The sequence below is a fragment of the Aethalodelphis obliquidens genome, unplaced genomic scaffold (genome assembly GCF_003676395.1).
Source record: "Aethalodelphis obliquidens isolate GAN/ISIS:26980383/991018 unplaced genomic scaffold, ASM367639v1 scaffold3, whole genome shotgun sequence".
Lineage (NCBI taxonomy): Eukaryota > Metazoa > Chordata > Mammalia > Artiodactyla > Delphinidae > Aethalodelphis > Aethalodelphis obliquidens.
This window is the reverse complement of record NW_020837947.1, coordinates 8,219,668-8,243,060: the sequence shown is the minus strand read 5'-3', so window position 1 is coordinate 8,243,060 and position 23,393 is coordinate 8,219,668. Positions and strand designations below refer to the sequence as shown.

Genomic DNA, 23,393 nt, shown 5'->3' with positions numbered 1-23,393 from the left:
AAAAGAATACATATGTATGTGTATTCACGTGTTTAACCATAGAATATTTATGTTAGGATACATCTGACATTGAGACCTTGGCTGCCTTTGGGGAGAACTGGGTAGCTGAGGGCAGAGAATGGATATTATTTCATTATTTTGAATAATTTTTTAAAATATTTATTTATTTATTTGGTTGCACTGGGTCTTAGATGCGTCAGGCGGGCTCCTCAGTTGCAGCATGCGAACTGTTAGTTGCGGCATGCATTTGGGATCTAGTTCCCTGACCAGGGATGGAAACTGGGCCCCCTGCATTGGGAGTGCAGAGTCTTAACCACTGTGCCACCAGGGTAGTCCCTGTTGCATTATTTTAGTAGACATATTTTAGAGCATTTGGATTCAGGGAGATATTGGTTAAACACATGGCGAACATCGTTTTTTCCTAAGACATTATCCTTGTCTTAGTTACAAAGAAGATGAATTTAAGTTAATTTGGGGGAATTGTGTTATTAGTATCATCTTATCAAGGAAAATTCTGCAGTATGGATCAGGTGATGAAAATTTTGAAATTGTGAATAAGGAATTTTTGTGCCCCTGAGTAGTAGGTGATGCCACGTGGAAGATGCGGAAGACACAATTTTCTCCCAGTTCCTTCCTTTTTCGGCTCCTGGCCCGGCAGGCGGCAGCACTTGCGGTCCACAGCCCTTAGAGGGCGCTCGGGGCCTTCCCGCCGCGTTGCCCCGTTGCCGCCGCCCTCTGGCTTCTCGCGTTCCAGCCCCCGTCGCCGGGGCTTTACAGAGACAAGAAACTTAGGACATACGTTCAGTTACCTGCTTTGGTTTTCCCTTAGTGTTTGCCCTTTTTTTTTTTCAATTTTGCTACTCATTGGAGTTTCCTTCAGATATTAAGCTGGGAAGGACAACTCACTCACTGAGAGTGGACCTGCCTGCAAGTTACCAATTTTCAGTTGCCCGTTGGTGAGAAAGAATTTGAAACCTAAACCTAAAGCTGGGGTCAGCTGCTGGGGTACCCCTGTTATATCTGCAGGTTCTGGTCAAAGCTGCAGCAGCTGCAGGATGGGTGAGCACAAGGGACCCTGAGGGGAGGTTGCCTCCTGGGCACTGGAAGTCAGTTTTGAGTGAGTTTGGGTGAAACCGTCTCTTTCAGTATCTCCCCTCCATGCTCACTGGATTCTCTTTGTAACCAGAGAGAGTAATGCAACTCCTAAGACAGGTTTGGAAGTGCACCGAAATAACTGGAGAGCTGCTAATTCTTCTCCTGTGGCCTCCTATGTGTGGAGGCCATGATAACATCATCATAATCCTTAAAGTACAGTCTAGTTAATCCTGTGTTCACCTTTATGAGGAGTTCTTAGGTTGTGTCTCAACTTTCTTTTTAATATGAACTGGCAGTTAAAAGTGCCACAGTTTACCATTTCCCTGTATGTCATTTCATTTCATTTTCACTGCAGCCTTGTGAAGTTGGTAACATCCTCATCTTACCCCGAGGGGACTGTCCCAGAGTCGGACATCTAGTTGAGTGGGGGTCCTGGGATTTGGACTCCAGTCTCCTGGATTGAGACCCCACGTTCTTCCTGCAGACTCCCCGGCTCCCGCTGGCTTGGACGTTTCCTATGTCGGTCTCTTCGTTAGGCCGGTACAACCGTTTCTGATTTGCTCTGGATGCCCTTCCAAATCTGTGCTTTGGTCACATTGCTGTTGAGAAATGATTCTGTCGTACACGGAAGCATGTTAAACTCTGGTAGGGCTTAACTTCAGATGGGGTTTTAGTGAACCCTATTCCCTGTTACAAAATCGATTTGGCATTTGGATATAAGCAAGATCCTTATTGTGGGGCGTGCCCTTTACTTAGTGGGCCCTGGAGGCCAGTGCTCTGTGTCTAGTTTGTTACATGAACCCTTCAACCTTTAACACAGGGCTTCTCTGGGAATGTTTGACCCGTGTGATGGAATTCATAACCCTGAGCCGCTGGCCTTGGATTTTCACCAGAAGGCTCCCAGGATTCAAGTTTGATTACAGCCGAGGGTTAAATCCAGGACCAGCACTGAGAAGCAGGAGCAGCTCATCTGTGGGGTTGACAGACCTGCACCTGGTGAGACTGCAGTACTACGAGCGTGAAGGGTTTCAGACTTCTCAGAAGAGAGGCGTCATTGAAATGCTGGGATTTGTCTTTTAGGAATTATTCTCTGGTGTCACAGCTCTTCATTCACTGCAGTAGCCCTGACCCAGCCACTCATTTGCACTGTGACCTTAGGCAGGTCATGACTCTTCAGGCCTCAGTTTTCTCATCTGCGAAATTAGGGGATTGGACTAGAGATGTGGAGAAGGGCCCCTTCCAGCTCTCACTTTGTGGGAGTTTCCATTGGAAGGTGTCCATTCATTCATTCATTCATTCAGCAAGCACAGGAATGCCGAGTCCAGTACACACAGTCCGTCTGTGACAGCACAGGCATGGGGAGGGCAGGGGAGGGTACAGGCAGTGGGATGCGTGTTAGGACTGGAAGGTCCAGGACAGCTGTATTGTTTCGTCACAGGCAGATGGTTGGCCAAAGCCAGCAGACATGGATCGGGGATGCACCTGTGTTGCTGTTGTGAGAAGGGTGGATGGTGGGTCCCTGCACCCTAGTGCTGTGGCTGGAACCACTTAGCATCGTAGTAAACAATCTGAGCAGGTATGCAGCCACGACTCCTAATTTGAGACGACACCGCATTTGTCTGCAGGTGCAGTCCCACTGACAGTCACCCGCAGCTGGACCACCCAGCACGGGGCAGGGCCAAAGAGGCGGGAGACCTGCTGGGTCACGTGTGGCCTCCTGGGAGCTCAGAGGAACAACCTGAGCCAGGCCAGGCCAGGTGAGGGCGGCCCCGGCCAGGCGGGCCCTGCCGGCTGGGATCTGAAGAACCAGACCTGTTGACACCGATGGGTACTTTGGGTCGACAGAGGGGAAAGCTGCCGGCACAATCTCACGAGGGCAGCACCACCTCATCCTCAGTGTTTTTTTGTTCGGTATGCGGGCCTCTCACTGTTGTGGCCTCTCCCGTTGCGGAGCACAGGCTCCGGACGCGCAGGCTCAGCGGCCATGGCTCACGGGCCCAGCCACTCCGCGGCATGTGGGATCTTCCCGGACCGGGGCACGAACCCGTGTCCCCTGCATGGCAGGCGGACTCTCAACCACTGCGCTACCAGGGAAGCCCCCTCATAGTGTTTTATAAAACAAAATCCTCTACAGCGAAGGCTCAGGCTCTCCGGACTAGCAATGGCCCAGCTGTGTGGTCGTCACACTGATGCTTCCACCTAGAAAGTGGAGAGCGTGGGTGAACCTGTCACACGGAGGCCAGGGGGGCTTGCTGTACTTATTGTAGGTCAGCGTAAAGACAGCTTTACGGGAGCATTTCCCCAGGCAGAAGGGTCAGGACTTCGGACGACATTATGTGTGTAAAAGGTCGTTTTTTTTCATGGTTTTTAAAAGTTTTTATTTTCAGAGAGCTGCAGATTCCCTTGCGTCACCCAGTTTCTCCCGAAGGTCACATCTCGTGTGACCGCAGTGCACTGCCCTGGTTGGGGAGCTGCCACTGGTGCAAGTCATCAACTTTATTCGGAGCTCACCAGTTTCACGTGCTTTTGTGTGTGTGTTTCTGTGTAATTTCAGCACACGTGTAGATTGTGCGAGCACCAGAGTCAAGATACAGAACACTCCATCGGAAGGACCCCTCCTGCTTTCCTTTTATAGCCACGCCCACCTCCCTTCTTCCCCTCCTCCTTGGCAACCACTAATCTGTGCTCCATCTTTGTAATTCTGTCATTTCAAGAATGTCATATCAGGGACTTCCCTGGTGGTCCAGTGGTTAAGACTCTGAGCTTCCACTGCAGGGGCGAGGGGGCTCCAATCCCTGGTCAGGGAACTGGGGCCAAAAAGAAAAAAATGTCATGTCATATCAATGGAATTGTATATATAACCTTTTGAGATAGGTAAAAGCCTATTTTTAAAAAGTATGTATTTTTGCCCATTCTGCTTGAGATCACTACAGTTAGTTTGCAAGTATTTTGTGTGTACTGAGATATTATGGTGAGTAATTTGGCATGGCAGGGAAGTACTACGCCCACCCTGGTCCAAGCCACCTTACCTGGATTACTGCGATAACCTTCTCACTGGTCCCCCTGCTCCTGCCCTCTTCCCCTACACTCGGTTTTTAAAACAGCATCACAGGGGCTTCCCTGGTGGCGCAGTGGTTGAGAGTCCGCCTGCCGATGCGGGGGACACGGGTTCGTGCCCCGGTCCGGGAAGATCCCACATGCCGTGGAGCGGCTGGGCCCGTGAGCCATGGCCGCTGAGCCTGTGCGTCTGGAGCCTGTGCTCCGCAACAGGAGAGGCCACAACAGTGAGAGGCCCGCGTACAGCAAAAACAAACAAACAAACAAAAAAACGAAAAACAGCATCACAGTGATTCTCAGGATGCATGATGTCACAGAGCCGTCCACCTCTCTCAGATAGAAACCGAAGTCCTAGCAAGTTTCAAGGCTACACATGATCATCTTCCTCACCAGGCCTTCCCTCACTATCAGCTTCAGCCCCTGGGCCTCCTTGCTGCTTCCCTAATGTGCTAGGCGCCTTCCAGCCCCAGTGCCTTTGCACTTGCTGTTCCCTTGGCCTGAACAACTCTCCATAAACATGTGTGGGATATCCCGCACCGTTTTCAGGTTCTTTATGCCGTATCATCTTCCTGTGAGGCCTCACCTGACCACTCCCCACCATTTAACAGTACAATCTTACCCACACCCCACAGCACTTCTTATCCCAGTTTTATTTTTCTCCTCAACCTCTATCACTACCTGAGAGTGTGCGTATTTCACTTGTGTGGTGGTAATCGCCTGTCTTTCTCCTCTGGAACAGAAGCTCCATTTTGTCAGTTTTGTTCACTGAATTCTCCCCATTGCCTGGAACCCTGCCTGAAAATAGTGGGTACTTAGTAAATATTCACTGAATGATCAGATATGCTTTCTTTGGTATTAATTACATATGATATACATTCAATCTCTTTATGTCTGTTGACCTGAGGCCAGCAGGATATGTGTGGTTTGTGGGTGTGGGGCAGGCCCCTGCATGCCTCTCACTCTAACCTGTGGAGTCAGCACACGAATTTTGAGGAGTGTTGGCTTGTGTTGGAAGTCCCGTCTGCAGCGGGAGTGAAGAATCTTACTTACACGGTATTCTTGTTTCCTAGGGCTGCCCTAACAAAGGGCCATAAACGGGGTGGCCCTTTAAACAACAGAAATTTATTCTCTCGTAGCTCTGGAGGCTAGAAATCCGAAATCTGCAGGGCAAGGTCATACCCTTTCTGAAGGCTCTAGGGAAGAATCCTTCCTTTCTTAGCTTCTGGTGGTTTCCAGAATCATTGGTGCTTCGTGGTTTGTAGGTGTGTCACTCCAATCTCTGTCTCCGTTGTCACGTGACATTCTCCCTGTGTGTCATCTTATAAGGATATTGGTCATACTGGATTAAGGCCAACCCTGGTCAAGCATGATCTCATCCTGATTTGATTACATCTGCAAAAACCCCGTTTCTAAATCCCGTTCACAGGTACTGGGCATGAGGGCTCAACATATCTTTCTGGAGGACGCAATTCAACCCACAACATATGGTGTGCCTTCATACCAACACAGTTCCTTTTCAGTAGGTGAAAGAATTCACACAACTTCCAGCCCTGGGCCGTAGTTGAGAAGTGGGCAGATGTGAGTCACTGTGTTGCATTGTGTGCTGAACTGTCGACCCAGAGCTCCAAACACCTACGCACGTTCAGTGAGCCTAGTTCATAGATCCAGCCTGGCTAAAGCCTTCGTTCATAAAGTAAGTAATTAAATAGTTAAATCAGGTCTGCTATGGGCAAGTTACTCTGTTAGGCTCTAAGGCACAGGCTACAAAGACTTAATAAAGAAGTTGGGATTGATGCAACAATAAATAATGGCCTCAAATGTGATCAGTGTAGCAATACAGGATCATCTAGTACTTTCTAATCAACTTCTGCCTGCCAGACAGGGTGTTAAGTTCTGAATGTTTTTACACTGATAACACATAGAATCGTAAGATGAGCAGGAGAAATCACCAGATTTGTCCGAGGACTTGGCCTGGCAGGTGCACTTGGAAGTTGACACAATCTACGTTTTTTTCCTATTTAGTAAAAGTTGGGATGTGTTGCTGTCTTTCTTTTATCGAGGTTGTATTGTCTAGTGGAGTCTTCTAGGTGGTGTGATGTGGCAGCCTTGCTCTCCCAGAGTGTCTGACTCCCTGACATTCTTTGTGTGACGGAAAGCCACCATGTTCTCTTTCTGCTGTAATGCCTCCCTGGCCCTGCTGTTGATAATACTATTTTCTACCCTACCCAACGATTTCTTTCTATTATTTTCTGATAGACTGGGAGGATTGAAGCATCTTCTTACATTGAATAACTCTCAGAAGCCACATACATAGCTACAGATATCCAAGCAGACCATAGTCAAAGGGAAGAGAAAAGAGGGACAGAGAACACCAAGCTCCTTGACTTTCCTGAGACCTGGGCTGATCTTATTTTACGGTTGTCATGATGACATTTTGACTGTAACACCCAGGGAGAGAGAGGCCTGGGAGATGAGGCACCCGCTACCGTCTCAGTAGACTGTGTGTCTCTTGTAGAACATGAGGGCTGTCTGGGATGAGTTCCATAGGGTCTGATGAGGCTCTGAAGTTGTAATGAGCTTTCCTTGCAGGGAGCAATTCAGGAACATTGTGAGGGTTAAAGGGTAGGCTGGGTTAGAGTCTTAAGAGATTAAGTGTCCTATTAGAATGCAAGTTGTGGAAAGCAGTGGCCATGGGAGAAACCTCTAGCAAAGGCTGTCCTTGAGTTCCACTGGTGCCATACTTTGTTCTCCGATCATCCTAGCCTGAAGAGGACGGTCTGAGCCCTGATAACGTTTATTGTTAGCAGCACTCAGATGATATTTAATGTCGACACCCTCGCTCTTCCGTTCGGATGCCAATATAGTGCTTTGCTCAGGAGACTGAAGACCTTTGCCTTTCTTGTATATCTGTGATTACCTCACTTGTATCCCTGGGCAGCGCCTTGCCTAGTAACCCTGCATCACCCAACTGAGTAACACATTCATAGATGCTTACCCTTGAAGGTGGGGGAAACCTATTGGAATGTGGGTAGAACCGTCTAGTCGTGGAAAGCATTGAAGACCATTTTAGACACGCAGTTGATAGGCAGATTGAAGAGGGGAGATTGGATCAGGTTACCCGACTTTCAACTGTCAAGATTTAAAACTTCTAAGTATATTATGTAAGCGTATTTCCTGAGATTGAGGGAAATGAGGACCCACAGCCCACGCCTGCTGTGTGAGGAGGGGGCGCTGGCCAAGAGCCCAGGTACTGGGAATCCTGCCGGGTCGTTTTCTATTGGGTTGTAATTGGTGACATTGGTCCTTCTGTGGCTCTTCTGCTTACTGTTGTATCTCACTCTCATTGAGTGCTTTATGATTTTCTTTCACACTTTATTCTCACAAAAATCCTTGGAGGGTAGCTATAGAAAAGGAACGAATTAAGTTTGATATTTGCAGAGTGAAACATCGGTGGCATGTTTGCTTGGTTGGGGGGCTTTGAATGGGAGTGGACACGTCCTAATAACAAGCGGAGAAAAAGTGAGCTCTTCTGAGCCTTTACTCGACACTGACGGACATTCCCTTCTTCCTGAAAACCTCTCCACTCCTGTCTTCCAGGATGCAATTTGAATCCTGATTCTCTCCTTTATCACTAATGTTTCAGATTTAAAACATTTTGGTCCCCGTCATCCTTTAGACACCAGTGTTCTTTGGGTTTCATTGGAGATGCTAAGTAGACAGTTGGATGCGCTGGTGCTCAGAGGAAAAGCCAGAGCTAGAGTTATGAATTCGGGAGCCATGAGCACATGGGTGGTGTTTGCAGTCCTGGGACTGGACATGCTAACTTAGTGAAGGCCCAGGAGGTGTACGCAGAGAAGAGGGGCGTCCAGAGCGGGGCTTGGAAGCACTGGAACGTTTTGAGTTCTGGCAAAGAGGGAGGAGCTGCTGAAGGAGACAAGTGATGGGAAAGGGAAACCAGGGAGTATGGTGTCCTGGAAGGTGGGAGACTGTGGCTCAGGGAGGACAGGAGAGGTACTTCCACGAGGAGAATGATTCAGCTGTTGCTGGAAGCAGCGTAAGTGAAGGAGTGAGAAGGAGAATTTGGCAGCATGACATCTTCCTGACACTTAGAAGAGCTCGTTCAGTGCAGTGAGCTCACGTGTCCCAGTGAATTCAGCTTCCACTAGTGACTTTCAGTTTTATACCTTTGGTTCTGATTTCTCTCCAGGCCTACATTTATTCCTTGTAGTTATAATGACAGCTGAGAGGCAACCAGGTATAGGAGGAAGAGCATATGGTCTATGATTTCAGACAGGCCTGAGTCTAGTAAGTGACCACGATCACTTACTAGCTGTGTGCCCCTGGCGAGTCACTCAACTCTCTGAGGCTCAGTTTCCTCATTTATACAAATGAGGATACTGTTTGGGTCAGCAGATGTAAGCTTTTACGTATAGAATGGATAAACAACAAGGTCCTACTGTAGAGCACAGAGAACTATGTTCAATATCCTCTGGTAAACCATAATGGAAAGGAATATATAAAAGAGGAACGTATACACATGTATAACTGAGTCACTTTGCTGTACAGCAGAAATGAACACAACATTGTAAATCAACTATGCTTTAGTAAAAACAAAACATTGAATAAAAACGAGGATACCAAAGCACGGTTCACTGGGTTGTTACGGAGATTCAAGAGCTAGTGGTTGGTCATGTGAACTCTTTTTAACCACCTCTGGATCCCCAGCGCGTAGCCCAGAATCTGACACGTGGTAGGGGCTCAGTAGATATCTGCTGCAGAAGTAAATGAAGTGGCTGGCGCTGAGTAGCTACACAACAAATGTTCACTTCCTTCCTTCTCTTTTGCTTCTCTATTTTTTCCTTTTCACAAATGGTCCCGTTGCAAAACTTACAACGTTTTGCTCATTGGGTGTGTTGTGCATTTTTTCATCTTCATCGGTAGACGGTTTGCCTCTGCCCATTCGTAACCAGTAAGTGATTATCTGAAATATTAAAACATTTTAAATATGAAAACGTATTTCAGAAAGTGATTATCCTTAGCAATCTGGGTTGTCACTGGGTCCATGTGGGGTTGGCTTCTGGTCATGTCTGCCTCATTTACTCTGTTTCATACCTTCCTGTCCACAACATTTGCTTGGCCTCTCTTCTAAGGGTATTTTTCAGGCAGCTTTCTGAGTAAGATGAGCGGTGATTATAGCGACAGTAATGCCCAAGTGTTTAACATAGTTAGACAATGACTTTCACATTTTGGGACAAGGAATGAATTTTCAGGGAGGTTTTTTTGGCTGGCACGTCAAGCAGTTTGTAGTAGGCTGAGTTTAAGCTGCACCAGCTATTTCTCAGCTGCGAATTGAATTTGAAGAATGTGCAAAAGATCCCACAAAAGCCTGGCAAGTACTGGTTTCTTGTAGGGTCTCTGATGCCATCCAGCAGCAGGGAGGAGTCCTATGTTCCCTTCTCACATCTAGGCATTTTCTTTTTAGGGTCCCTTGTTTTCCTGTTGTCATAGATAAATATGTCTGTGGAATTCCTCCAATTCCATTTCCCTAAACCATTCTGGGAAGCTGGTGGTTTAGATGGGGAAGAATTCTTGTTTTTGTCTCTGGAACAGTAGCTTTTGCTTACATTGGTTCCTGAATAAAATGGCCACAAGGGCTTTAAAACCTTAACTCCTAATGTTCAAATTCTGCCAGCTCTGCTGGTTAAGTTCACCCTTTCTGGCCACATCATGATCTGGGTAGCAAGTCCATGGCATACTGACAAATAAATCATTGACACTGTCAAAATTAAATTCCTCAGTGTGTGTGGAAAAAAAAAAAAAAGACACATAAATGTATAAAACCAAAAAAGAAATTAAATTCCTGGAGTGGATCCCTTAGAAACACCAAACAGAATGAAATTAAAGTTAAAGCAGTTCTCATTTAGAAATCAAGAGAAAAAGTGATTTGTGTTTATGGATCCAGAAATGATGATATCAGGTAGCAATGGACTGGGCTGCTGATAACACGATATCTGGTGAGCAGTGGCTCAACAGGTTAGGGAATTGTTTATCTTACTCACCAATAAACTCGGGAGCAGAGAGGTTCTCAGGGACCCAGGATCTTTTTGTATTTCCACTCTGCCACCCCAGGCCAGGTCATCATTCTCAGACGTGTTACTTGATTGACGTTCCAAGATGGCTGCTGCATCTCCCGGTATCACATTGACATCCCGGGGAGGGGGAAATGGAGGAAGATACAAAAGGCAAAAGCACAGGACAGCAGATCCAGACCCTTTGATAATGCTTTCCTGGAGGTGGCGGCAGTAACTTTCTCATATGTCATTGGCTAGAATTGACCACATGACTACCCTTAGCTATAGGGGAAGCTGAAGGGTTATGAATATTCAGTATCTCAGCCTCTACTATAGAAGAAGGCAAGGGAGGAAGAAGCAGCTGGGCATGGCTCTTGGGTACCCCACCCACAGTGTCTATACAGCAGTTTCTGAATTCAGTGCAAACTGCTAAACTGTTCTTAATTACTTGGGAAACTTGGCTTGAATGGGACTCATAAAAATTCAACTTAAAACGTCTCAGAAAACATCCTGAGGGAAAAGGCAGATTCATTTTAAGAGAATCCTTTGCGCTGGAGAATCTGACTTTGGCTTTGCCGCTTGCTGTTTGTTTTGAAACAGAATTCTTTGCTGCTTCATTTTTGGGTCAGTTTTTGTGTTTTTCTGCTTTGTAGATCTTTCCCAAGGTGCTGGGGGTCAGGAGAGAAGAAAGAGAGAAGATAATGAAGGGGAATAAAATGAGGTTAAACTATATTAGCAAGTATTCTGGCTTCCACTCTTCACCCCAGTATCCCCCCAAGTACAAACAACCAACCTAGAATCTAGAACATTCTAAGCAAACTTTGTCCATTGGGAGCTGTGAACCCTTGAGGTGATGCGAGAGTGTTGGAATGACAGCGTTGTTTACCAGCATCAAGGGACTGTGGCTGTGTTGAGGGTGCAGGTGGTCTTGGCTGGGAAGTTGGGGGCCAGCTCCTGTGGAGAAGGGGACAAAGGAGAAAGCGCTGTCCATGTGGCATTGGGCTCTTCCCTTGGGAAGTCCCCACGTGCCCACAGGAGTGCCTGGTGGCCTCAGGCGTGACCAGCTTGTGTGCGGCCCCCAGGGGGAGTAGCTTCCCGAAGCCAAGTGTGGGGATCGGCTCAGCCCATGACCGAGGCTGCCTGAAGCCGGCGCAGGGTGGAGGAGGCTTGCACACAGCTGGATGCGGGTGCAGTGGTGCTGCCAGCGAGAGAGGGTGGAAGGGGACTCAGACAAGCTCTACCTAAGGACTAGCCAGTGGCTCGAAGTTTGAGATTTGGATGGCTTCACCATTTGGCTTCTTTGAGCTAACGGAGACAAAATGTGATTCACAATTGCATTCAGTGACCATCCAGCACCCGTATAAGCACAGTGGCATGTACGCATATGAATTTGGCCTTTTCCTCTGACTAGAATGATGCTTTGTTGTTATCAAAATACTGGAAAATGCCCAAGGGGCGAGGGACCTTGTGGGGAATTCAGGTTTAGCAGAGGCTGCTGGCGTGCTGAGCAGGGGTGCAGTTGCACCCAGGGCCCGGCTGGCCCCTCTGGCCATTAGGAAACCGGGACTGATGCTCCAGCCGCACACGAGAGCTGCCCGGGCCATTTGGAATCTTCTAGCTTCTCTGCTCACATACACCCTTCCCAGGTAAATACGACAGGACATATTTGCCATATTTGGGGGCATGGGGTAGAATGTAGAATCCAGTAAGTCACTATTAACCTGGAAAATTGACTGGGTTTTGAGGGATGTGGACCAGGGGTGAAGTCCGGAGAGCCCTGGCTACCCTTGACCTCCCGAGGGACCCGGAGCACCTGCTTGCCTTGGTGTTTCTCTCTGCGTGCGGCCGGTATGTGTGGATCCCCATGGTGGGCTCAGAGGTTCTGTCTGCAAAGCTCTTTCAGCTCCCTGGAGTGTTTTTTACGTTTAAAGACCCCAAAGATCTAGAGTTTGGTTTCATTTTTTATTCAGTTATACCTAAAGAACTGTGACGACCGTGGGGAACACTTTGATGGAACCCCATGCCTAGCGTGAAATGTCAGAAGAGGAGCCAGGCCATTATTTTCATACTCTGACTCTGTCTACCCAGCCCCAGATTTTCAGGTGGAAAACTCAATCAGCCACCTGTAAATTTTACTAGTATCAGTTTTACTTCGCACAGTTGCAAAAGACCATGTACTTCCCCCCTCCCCTTTTTTTTGGAAGGGAAGGGTCATAACTATTTGGCAAATAGAATTCCAACATCCATTTGAAAAATTATTTAAAAAGCAGTCATTTCAGTGTTTTGCGCACATGCTGCCAACCATCTGGTTGTTTCTGCATTTCTGGATAGCCCTGTGCTGTCTGGTATCTTATGGATAATTGTTGAATTTTTCCAGCTTTCCTGGGAATCATAGTCAGATTTGTAGATCACATTGCTTCCTCCCCCAAGCTACACTGCAATTTCAGTACGTCCTAACCTTTTTTGGCGTATCGATTGGATTTTTGGTCAAACATTTGTGGTTACACTGAGATCTGTGTTTTCTTCATTTCAGAGTCTGGGAATTATTTGGCGGTTTTCAGTGGAAAGTCAAACTTGAATTTCAGACAAAAGAGCAGTAGAGAGACTTACACAAACCTGAAGGGTTTTTTTGCATTAAAGAGCAATCCTTGGTATACTTAAGAAATAATTTTAGCATTTTGGGGTTTTAAGGGGCCAGTTTATTTCCAAGGCTTTTAACATTCCTTTGGGGGTTTTCTCCTTAACCAAGTTTGTCCTCTCCTGCTTCTCGGCCTCCGCTGCCAGACTGGGTGGGCTACGAGGCGTCCTCAGCTAAGAGTGGCAGCCGTCCCTGGCTGGTGTTTGCCTTAATTTCTTTGGGTGTGTCTGCACTGGCAGCCTTTTGTGACCAAATGTACTGGCTGCTGGGGTAGCTTCAAAAAAGTTATTTTTGACTTCCATAAAAGACTTAGATTAATAGGCTCTTAATCCATTAGGTTCTGACTGCAAGTGGCGAAAACCCAACTCGAACTAATTTAAATTCCGGAATTCATGGCTTGTGGAACCGTACCTTGGGAAGGGCAGGGGTCGAGCTGGTCTTAGGGGTGCCCAGACTCTTTCTCTCCATCTCTGGTCTCTTCGCCGTGTGACAGCAAGAACTGGTCACCCACGATGCCAACCGAGAGCAAAGGCAGTGTTCAGGGTCCAGCTCCAGTGAGAACAATTCCTGTGAAGTTTTTGGGGTTGGCTGGGTCACAGGACCAGAGAGGTCTGTTACCAGAGAACTGGGGGAGGCTTCACTGGGTAGGGAAAAATAATATGTGTCCTTCACACAGCACATTTTTGGTTCCCTGCCTTACAGAGATTTTAGGGTCTTATTAGGAGTCTTTAGGAATGTAGGGAGCTGAGAGACTTTGGATTCAATTAGTTTTAGTCCAGGGAATCCTGAAGAATTGACACCAGTTCCAGTGAAAGATGGCAGAGGTTGCAGTTCTGAGAGAACCCTGACCCCGCTCTGGGCATTTGAATGAATCTCTTCTGGCTGAGGAGAAACAGGATAAGAAGTAAGGGAATAAAGCAATTTGGGCTTCACATCTTTCTATTTTATTTAAGCTGTGAGGCTGAGAAGCCTTCACTCTTGGACTTTTTTTCCCTGGGACTTTTGTAATAGGAGAGACAAATTGAAACGGGGACTTTTTTATGTTGCTAGTATTATATTTTCAGAGTATTTTTATTTTGTCATTTTATCTCGTTGCTGAAATCCCGTGGGCTATTTTGGACACCATGAGGTGGGCAAAATTTGGGACTGAAATAGGAAAGGGCAGAAGTGGATTTTCAGGCTAGAGGTCAACTTGGCTTTGGACTTGGTTAAAGAATGAGCCTTCCTCATTTCAGAGCTTTTTGGGGACCTGGGGGCGGGCAGTCCCCACCTACGACCCCAGAAAGATACTTGGTGGGACAAGTGATTAGTACTGGGGGAGGCTCTGAAGGGGGGGCAAGTGGTCCTGACCCTCGCTCTGAAGAGGCAGCCGCACTTGGCCTCAGGTTGAGGTCACGCCCAGTGGGCTGAGGGAACAAGCTTCTGGGGATGCTCCGCGACTTCCATCGTCCTCTCTTCATGTTTGCTTTGGCCTCTGTCCTCATCCTGTGCTCCCTCCCCTCCTTGAGGCGTGCAGATTGGAGGGGTGAGTGGTGAGAGCCCAGTCTCCATTGGTCTACTTTCTCTACTCGGTGGCATTCACGAATGAGAAGAGTCAGGCACACAGGTGTCCTCGTGGAGGCTGCTTTGCTGTAGGAAGGCTGCATTTGGCTCCAATCCTGCTTACCCATGGGGAGTGCTGGGTGGAGGCCCAGGCCTGTTGCTCTCACCCAACCTGTGAGGCAGTGGTCCTGAGCTTGTCTGCTCTGCAGGCTCGGCTGTGTCTACCCAGAACTGGAGACGGGAGGGGGGATGGGAGGGGGGACAGGAGGCGCGATGGAGGTCACACATTAGATCCACCTTCTCCAGTGCAGCCTCCTCAGTAATAAACCTGATAGTTTGATTTCTGACTCCTTTATCTACTTTCTCAAATTGGTTGAGCTCAAATGTTCCTAAGGACCGCTTTTGTCCCCTACCCTTCAAATCCTGGAAAAGCTCCTTCACATACTTAGTCAGGTGAGATAAAATTATATGTGATTTGTTATTTATCAGCTCAGCTCATCATTGCTATCTAACGTCAATCTATAAATTGTGTAGTACAATATGACCGTGAGTTTTGAGATACAAATCTATTTTTCAGATTTAGTTTTCAAGTCAAATCAAACTATCGTTTGAGTCATTTCCCTCAGTAAGTATGCAGTAGAAAACTCAAAGAAGAAATACTTATTTTTCTTGTAATGACTGTGTCAGTTATTGTCTCAGAAAATATTGGGTTCTACCAACTAACATTTTATCGGTGGATTTTCCTACCTCAGCTGGCGGGTAGCCTCCTTGTCTAGATGATTCTGTGAGAGGTTGCTCTGTCCAGTGCAGTCACAGGAATGAAAGGATTTGAGCTTGTTTTTCAGCTACTGTTCTGTTTCTAGATGGTAGGTTGACTGTAAATGCAGCTCAAAGTATTCCTTCATTCCTCTGATACTCGTTGAACTCTGTGTGCCAACGCTTTGGTGTAGCGGATTTGACTAAAGTCCACTTGGAAAGCTGTGATGGAGCAGGTACAGAGGAAGCATGCAGGTGGCTTAATGGTGGTCTCACAACTTCTCCCTCACGTCTGCCATCCATCTCCCTTCCCTTCTCTTTTTGCCTGTCTGGAGAATGTAATGAAGTAACTGGAGGGTGTTTTTTAAAAGTAGAACAAAGCAAAACAAACAAACACAACACTTTGGATCCAGAAAGATCCAGTTACTATTCTGAATCACAGTCTTCAGCAGGATTTCCCCATGGATTGTGTCATTTTTTTGAATCACTTTTATCCTGGATTCATTTTATGAATGGATTCTGAACTTTCCTTCTCTTAATCTGAGAAGTAGCCCTTGACAGAGCTCCCTTTCTAGGAACATATTTATTTCCGGCTGTTGCAGATAGGTGTGTACCCTTAAGGATGGGTGGTGAGTCTGAACCAAGAGTTTCATTTTCAACACGTTCAGTTTGGAACTCACGTGGGCCTATCAAATAGGCAGTAGGGACTCTCCGTCTGGGATGGTTAGGGCAGAGCTGGGCATGTGGAAGTCATTGACTGTACGAGTAGTTGAAGCCTAGGTAGCACCTCACACTCCCCTCCCTAGACTCATCCTGAGATGGGTCCTCCTTCCTTGGAGCCTAGGCAAGTTTTTTTCACAACTTTTGGGTCTCTTGGGAGAGAGAGGGAATTCTGGAGGTGGGAAATGAGTCCTTGAACAGATCTGTACCTCAAGCCTTCGGGGGCTGGGTTAGTGCTGGTTCTTCTCCAGGCTTTAGCATATGCACCTTGACCTGGCGCTCTTGCTGATGGACCCAGACTCCCACGGAAGCCTCAGCATTCACACAGGACATTGGGAAGTTGTCAGGATCAGCAACTAAATGGTTTCTTCTGGAGTTAAGGTAGAGGTCACCAGCTGGCTGCCAGTGGACTGAGTCTGGCCAGCTGAGGGGTGTGTGTGTGTGTGTGTGTGTGTGTGTGTGTTTCTTCATATAGTGTTTCTTAAAACTTAAGTGAATTAGTATAAAATTGGGAGACTTCACACAAAAATCAGGATTTCTAGCTTCTTAGAAAAAACTCCCCAGAATATTGGACAGTCTGGATCCTGAACTCCTTTTGGTCAACAGGTGCCAGAAAGTAAATTGTGCCTCTGGTCGGAGCGTTACAGTCCTTAATATGTCTTCGCTTACTTGTTTCATCTTCCTGTCCTTGGAGGTGTTTGGGTTGGGGACCCTCGGTTGACCTCATTAGTCTAAACCATCCTAACGTCTTTCTCTTCAACCCATTAGCCATTTAAGTGAGTACTGAGTGTGTGGTCCGTATCCGATGCCCAGAGAGATGCCAGAGTGGGGAGGTGGGGAAGGGACAGGTGAGGAATTGAGCCCTGTCCACTATGACAAATGAGCCCTGTAGATGTTGGGCAGACCAGGCCGGCCGTGGGACCTAGCTCTGGACCCAGCCTTCCCGAGGGCTTTTGTCAGCCCTGGAGAATCCCTTGAGGCCACTCTGCGGACTCTCTGAGGACCGACACTGCAGAGCCCTTGGAATCTTGAACTCCATCCTTGAACAGATGTGCATGCATACTTGGACCCTTCACCAAATTGGCCTGCTAGGCCCTCTTGAATGAGGCCTGGAGTTTGGAGCCTAGACCAAAGTAAGAACTCTGGGTGCTGACTGTCTCTACTTTTTATTCTCCAACGGACCAACAGAGGTCTCATGGGAGCCATGGCATGGAGATGTCTAGCTTGGCAATTACCAGGTGTCTGATATATCATCAAAATACCATTTTGCCGCTCAGTACCTGGTAAAACATTACTGAATCTGGATGAGGTTTACTGATATGAACTGTAGGATGACTCTGTCATGGTATGAAATTGCTCGAGTCATAGCAGACTCTGCAGGCCGCTGCTTCTGTCTCGAGCACCTTACCGTCTATCTCCATCAAAGACAGCCTCGAATGGGGGGTGATGGGGAAGGACACGGACAGGAAATTCTTTTTGTTTCCTCTGAAATCCCTTAGGGTGCCGCTTGAGCTCACGTCCTCCTTTTGCCTTCTGTGGAGATGAAAAAACAGCTTGTCACAGCCCTAACCTGTCACACACACTCTGTGAGGTGCCCTCCCAGCATCCCCTGTACTGGGTCATGTGATTCCTGTTCTATTGACTTTGGGTTTGTCCTTCTTCTCTTTGGAGAAGCTGTTCGTGGCATACATGGCTTTAAAGAATATACCCCTGTATCATCTTCATCAGATGAGAATACTGAAAAGTATTACAAGAGGGTTCAGTGCTTCATTTATCTAGCAGACAGGAGGGTCTGTTCTAAGTTTCTAAGAACACTTAAAAATAAAGAAGGAGCCAGTGTATGTCGTGTATCCACTTTATGCTACCGGAATGCTGATCTGGAACCCAGAATGCAGTCTGCAGACCCTGAAACCAATTTCACACTCCTTATGTCTCTACTTCACATTTAAGGAATGAAGTCATGAGACCTACAAAACGATGACCACGAATAGAACGAACTGCTGTGTTTCTAGCCCCAAGAATAAGTCTTCTGTCAAGTAATCCAAGTTCACGCACATTGATCTGTGCCTGCTTCTTCCTTAGATAGAGGCTGGTTTGATGAATACTCTCAGAGCGCAGGCACTTGGGGGGGGAGGGGTAGGCCTGGAATGACCACAGATTTCCTTTCATTTAGCCCCCTCCTATTCTTCTTTTCGTCCAAGCCTTTCTGAGGCATGGGTGATGTTGACTAGGCAGCATCGACAGTGATACCAATTTTAAATATCAGAGTTGATGAGAACCCAGGGAATGAAAATGTCGCTTAATTAAGTCACTGTAGTATTTCGTTTACTTGGCCCAATTTGTATGTGTGTTGGGGAGTTGGGTGGGGGGACGGGTTATGGTACATGGGTCTAAAGCCTTTGGAGGATCTTAAATTCAGGACTGATTTTACAAGAAGATTGACCCTAAGGCTGCCTCTAAGGGATGATTCCAGGGTCCCCAAAGGTCTTCGTGTTCAAAAACGACCTTTATTAGGTAACTGTCCAAGGCCTAAAATGTCACCATTAGAAAGTTGTTCCTTTGGCCTAAGATTTTGTTGTAAGAATGCAAGTATTGTTCACTTACTCCATGCCTTCCAGAGAGAGGAGAGGATGAGTACAGGTAGCAGGAGGCAAGGTGACTGTAGGTGAATGCAGGGTACCCCCCAGAGGGGAAAACGGCTGGGAAGGTGGGATAGATGGTGGAGCAAATGATGAACGCAGCTGGAGGCCTCACAGTTGGTTTTAGGATACTAGTGGCTTCCTAAATTAATTTTCCATGAGTGTGGTCATTGGTCATTTATGAGCAGGGACAGAGTCTGAGGGTCTGTGAGCTGTGGACACAGCAGGATTTGCATTCGGTTCCACCCCTGTTCCACACAGCTGTGTGACTCTGGGCAGTTCTCCTAACCTCTCTGTTCCAGGCCTTGCTTTCTTCATCTGCCACATGGAGGGAGTAAATAACACCTCTCAGGTTGTGTGTGTTAAGAGCACCTATTGCAGTGTAAGTTTCAGGGCAGAGGGTGGCAGGTGGTAGGCACTCAATAAGGCCTCTTTTCCTGTCCATTACCCTCTCCCATTTTTATACTTCAGAGTTGTTTTGCACCATATGGCCTTTTTCTTAGTGCACCGTGCTGATACAGGCAGGTATCGAGTTGAGACACGCTGATGGTACTTGATCATTGGCAAGAGGAGAACAAACAAACTCATGCATGGACCCACTTGGAAACTGATGGGGTAAGCGGAACGCAGTGATGTGCATTGGGTTTTGGCGACCCAGGGGGATCTGCCTCTTGTTCTTCTTCACTTTCCTCATCTTACTGGAGCTCCTTGAGGTTTTTAATGCTCCCCTGTGCTGGGCTGATGCAACCATTTGACTGCGATCCTCATGTGACTTAGAAATTATTCCATGCTGTGTCCAAGGACAGATGTAAGGCAGAGCAGGAATGAACAATGAGCATATTTATAGATTGTTCCTCTTTTCGGATGTCAGCAATGAACATAAATCATCTTCAGACCCAGGCCGTCGTGTACTGATTGGATCGCTCGCACCCAGAGGAAAATGTGATGGTGTTAGGGCTTCGCAAGTCACATTTCAGACCATCTGTCTGAAGGGAGGTTTGGAATTGAACTGTAAAGAAAAGCATTATTCACTTATTCATTCATTTGTTTTCTTCCTTAGGAGAATCACCTAACCATGAACATCCTTTCATGGTGCTGGAGTCCTTGCTTTGTTTCCACCGATATTTTGGTCAGGGTGAAATATTGGATCCCTGGGAATGATTTCTGCAATTGTGGGAAATGGGGATTGCAACTAGAAAAGGTCAAACACGTGGCAGAGAAGGAGGGGAGGTTTTTGTAGTGAAGCCTTGGGAGAAATAAAGGAAACTGAGGAAAGGGAGCCCCGGTCCTCAGACAAAGTAAATCCTGAAAAGTTTCTCGGAGGCGAGGAAGGGTCAGTGAAAATTACGGCAGAGTCGCCATGATTGCTAATTTGAAATATCCAGAAACTCACTAGTGTGCTGTCTTTATTGTCTCCTCAACTCAAAATTTCCCCGATGGTGTTAAGCTTCTTGTCTGTGCTCTCTCCCATCTCGGGTTTACAGGACCCTCACCTGACATTGCGGAAGGAATGCTTTCTGGGGTCTGGTCCGTGCTCAGCTTCTGACACTGTGTTTTTGTCTCCAGAGTGGACATTCTTCCTCTAGTGCCTCGAAAATTATTATATTCATACTCTATTTTTTCATTCCTTGAACTTCTTTAGTGGGCGTCCCAGGAGTTCTCTCCTTTTATCATTTTTACTCCTGAGGCAGCAGGGTAATTTGGGGAAGAATAAGTGATATATGTTAGAATCAGCCATACTTATTTTGTTCAGAATCTTCATTGGTGTTACAGTCATATACTAACCAATCTATATGTTATCACGAAACACTCCTTTTTCCCTTTCTTCTTCTATGAGAGTCTAAATTCATTTTTCTTAATGTTACTAAGTTTAAATGTTTCTGTGTTTTTAAGATTACTTCCCCCCACCCCCGAGAATGCCTTGCATCATTGAATAATCAGTTTCAGATCCAGATTTGCCCCAGAATTGACTGTTGCGTGAATATTAGCATCTGTTTATGTTATGTTGCATTGCAATATCGGTTACATTATGAGCTGAGATATTTTGTTTGACAAAATGTTATGTTTCATTTTGGTTATTTTTGAAAATCAAGAACACTCTTTTGGAACTTCATAACTGGAGATAAAAATGTGCTTCTTCATAATTTGTCCTTCCTCTTCTGGGACAAGATATGGAAACATTTAAATTAGCTACATGCAGGTAAAACCAGCGGGTTACCTCTCTTTCAAGGTGTTGATCTTGGTTTGTTTTCTTTGTGGAAACGAATGATTCTGTTATCTCACCTTGGATACAATGGAAATTCTTCCTGATCATGAGAGTTCTATGTTATTCTTCTCAGAGTTGTTCGAAAGATTGTCCAGCTGTACCATGTAAAATCCTAAGAATTTATTTCATACATGAAAGCTTCTGGAGAATATGTCAAATTACTATTTCATTAATCTTGCACTAGCAAGGCAGCATGATCAGGCTGGGGAACGCCTAGAGTTTATTTTGATTTGCTTTACTTTTGGTTTAAATTTACCACCCACGGTTCCCTGAAATACATAAAAGCTTGTAGGTTTGGTATGTCTGTTTTGCTGTCGCACTGTATTGATGTCCAAATGTGATGGTACTTAAAGCCTTCAGGATCAGACAGATTGAGAGTCATTTCCTCTTTCGCTAACCATGTCAGAGAACATTGGAAAAAATTCGTTTTCCCAATCTGCCCTTCCCGTGAGTTGATAGTTGCGCTGTTTGCATAGCTGACCACCCACTGAAGCCAAGGCATGTGAAACTGCTGTCCACTAAAATGGGCCTGAAAGTCACGTGGGACCCACCCAAAGATGCTACCAGTAGACCCGTGGAGCATTACAACATTGCCTATGGGAAGTCACTGAAAAGTCTTAAATACGTCAAGGTGAATGCGGAGACACACTCCTTCCTTATTGAGGATGTGGGTAAGTGACACTCTGGTCTTGTTACTGGTCAGAACTAACTGTGCACCTACATTCTCCTTCCATTCTCAGGGTGACTATTTGTGGGACAAAAATGGTACCCAGTGGTTCTTCGGGGATGGACAGCCAAGGTCAAGCGGCTGTTAAGCAACAGCCTTCATCTTGCCCTTGGGCTTCCCCAACCTGCATTTGAAGTCCAGTACTCCTGGATCTCTCTCCACATTGGTGTAGGGAACAATTTTTAGTTTCTGGATGTGCTTTTGGAAAATACATCGACCCTTTTTTATCTTATAGGAACTTGACAACTGGACAAGTCTGTAGCCTGATCTTGAGATTTCTAACTTATAAACCATGTTATAATTAGGGATTACTCAAGTAATATATCCCTGTAGGGGTGTGTGATGTGTCATGCTTTGCCACATGTGGTTCAAAGATATAACATTTCTCGCCATTAGATGTGATTCTGGAAGTTTGGGGTATTTAGCATTTTGCCTAAACATATTCTTTTATAAGGGCAGGTGTAGGTGGTTTTGAACTTAGGCTTTGAGCTGCCTCCAGTGGATCCTCTATCTTCTGCTTTTTTGGTCCCACTGGCCTGAAACCCTGTTTATTCTACAGTCATCTCATGGTCCAACCTTAAGATGGATCATAGGAAGTAACAGAATTCAGCACCTGTGACAACCAGGTTCCCCAGCGGCCACGTTAGCATTCTGCTGCCTTCCTTCAGTGGATCAAAACCAGCTCGTGGCTTCTTAGTTTCCTGGTCACCGTCCAGTACACTTACTCCTTCTCTACCTCCTGCACTGTGATATTAAACTTTCTGGGTAGCAGAGCAGAAAGTGCACGGAGGAGAGACAAAGAGGGACAGATTCCCGTCTTCACGGTTCCAGCGAAACATACGTTTCACCGGATCTGAATCTCCTCCACGTCACTAGGGCCCCACAGGGTCCTACTGTGAGGTTAAATGGAGTTTCCATCCCACCAAAGGCACGAGCAGCGTCACATGTGCTTGCTCAACCCTTGTTAGGGTTGCTGCAGAGAAGAAAAACATGCAGAAAGAAAGCCCTAGAACTCACTGCAGACTGTGAGTGTCTCCCCAGCATCTTTCTGATGAGTTAACCGAACAGAATCAGAGACACGCTGATGACATTTCTTTGAAATACGAATAAGCTCAGAGCGAAGAGAGAAAGTGCCTGGCGAAAGCTGGTTTTGCTTTTTGTCTGAACCTAGAGCATTTCCCAGTTAGTCCGGCAGGTCGTGCCAAGCCCTCAATGCCACCGGGCCCTGCCGTGGTCAGACAGAAGGCGGACCAGTCTTGAGCATAGCAGGGGTCCCAGATGTGTAGCTGCCCCTGGGCCTCTGGCTTGAGAACTGAAGTTTTGTGAAAGGAACACTCCTCACTTTGAGCAATGCAATTAACGTTATTGCCTTTGACGGAGCTCTTACCTCTCCAACCCTGCATGCCCTCAAGTGCCCACAAACTTTCATCTCTTCAAGGAATCGGCACCTTCACTTACCTTTCATAAGATAATAATTCATTTGGAGGAAAACCAGCACTACTAGAGTTTTGCTTTTCGAAGCCGCCAAGTTCAGGGTACCCTCAATTTGTAACACGGTGTCTAGGTGTCCTTTTGCATCCCAGCAACCTCAGGGTCTCAGCCAAAGAGACCTTCGCTATGTGTCCTTGACCTGTAGATGCACGTCAAAAAATGAAGCCCAATTATTTCACACTTAGCATATCCAAGATCCCAGGAAACGTTTTTCTAGATTTTTGTTGAAATAGTCAGAGACAGCATGTACACATAGTAAGGGAAATATTTTATTATGAAAAGAGGAACATTCCATGTAGCTTTATTTATTGCATAAATAAAGATTTCCCATGAAGATTTCCCATGCACTAAATTTTACGAGTTACGCTGAAATTTTCTCACTATTTTTTGG

General features: G+C 46.4%; 1 protein-coding gene across 2 annotated transcripts in view; it reads left to right on the top strand.

Annotated features, from left to right (window-relative positions):
• The window catches only part of FNDC1 (fibronectin type III domain containing 1), a 97,495-nt gene that overhangs the window by 5,211 nt on the left and 68,891 nt on the right, over nucleotides 1–23,393 (top strand). Inside the window, exon 2 of one of the 2 annotated variants that reach the window (XM_027082135.1) lies at nucleotides 21,261–21,455. The exons of the other annotated variant lie outside the window; for it this stretch is intronic. Within the exon in view, the coding sequence (XP_026937936.1) occupies nucleotides 21,261–21,455 (195 nt within the window). The remainder of the gene's footprint in view (nucleotides 1–21,260; nucleotides 21,456–23,393) is intronic. 2 annotated transcript variants of the gene reach the window in all.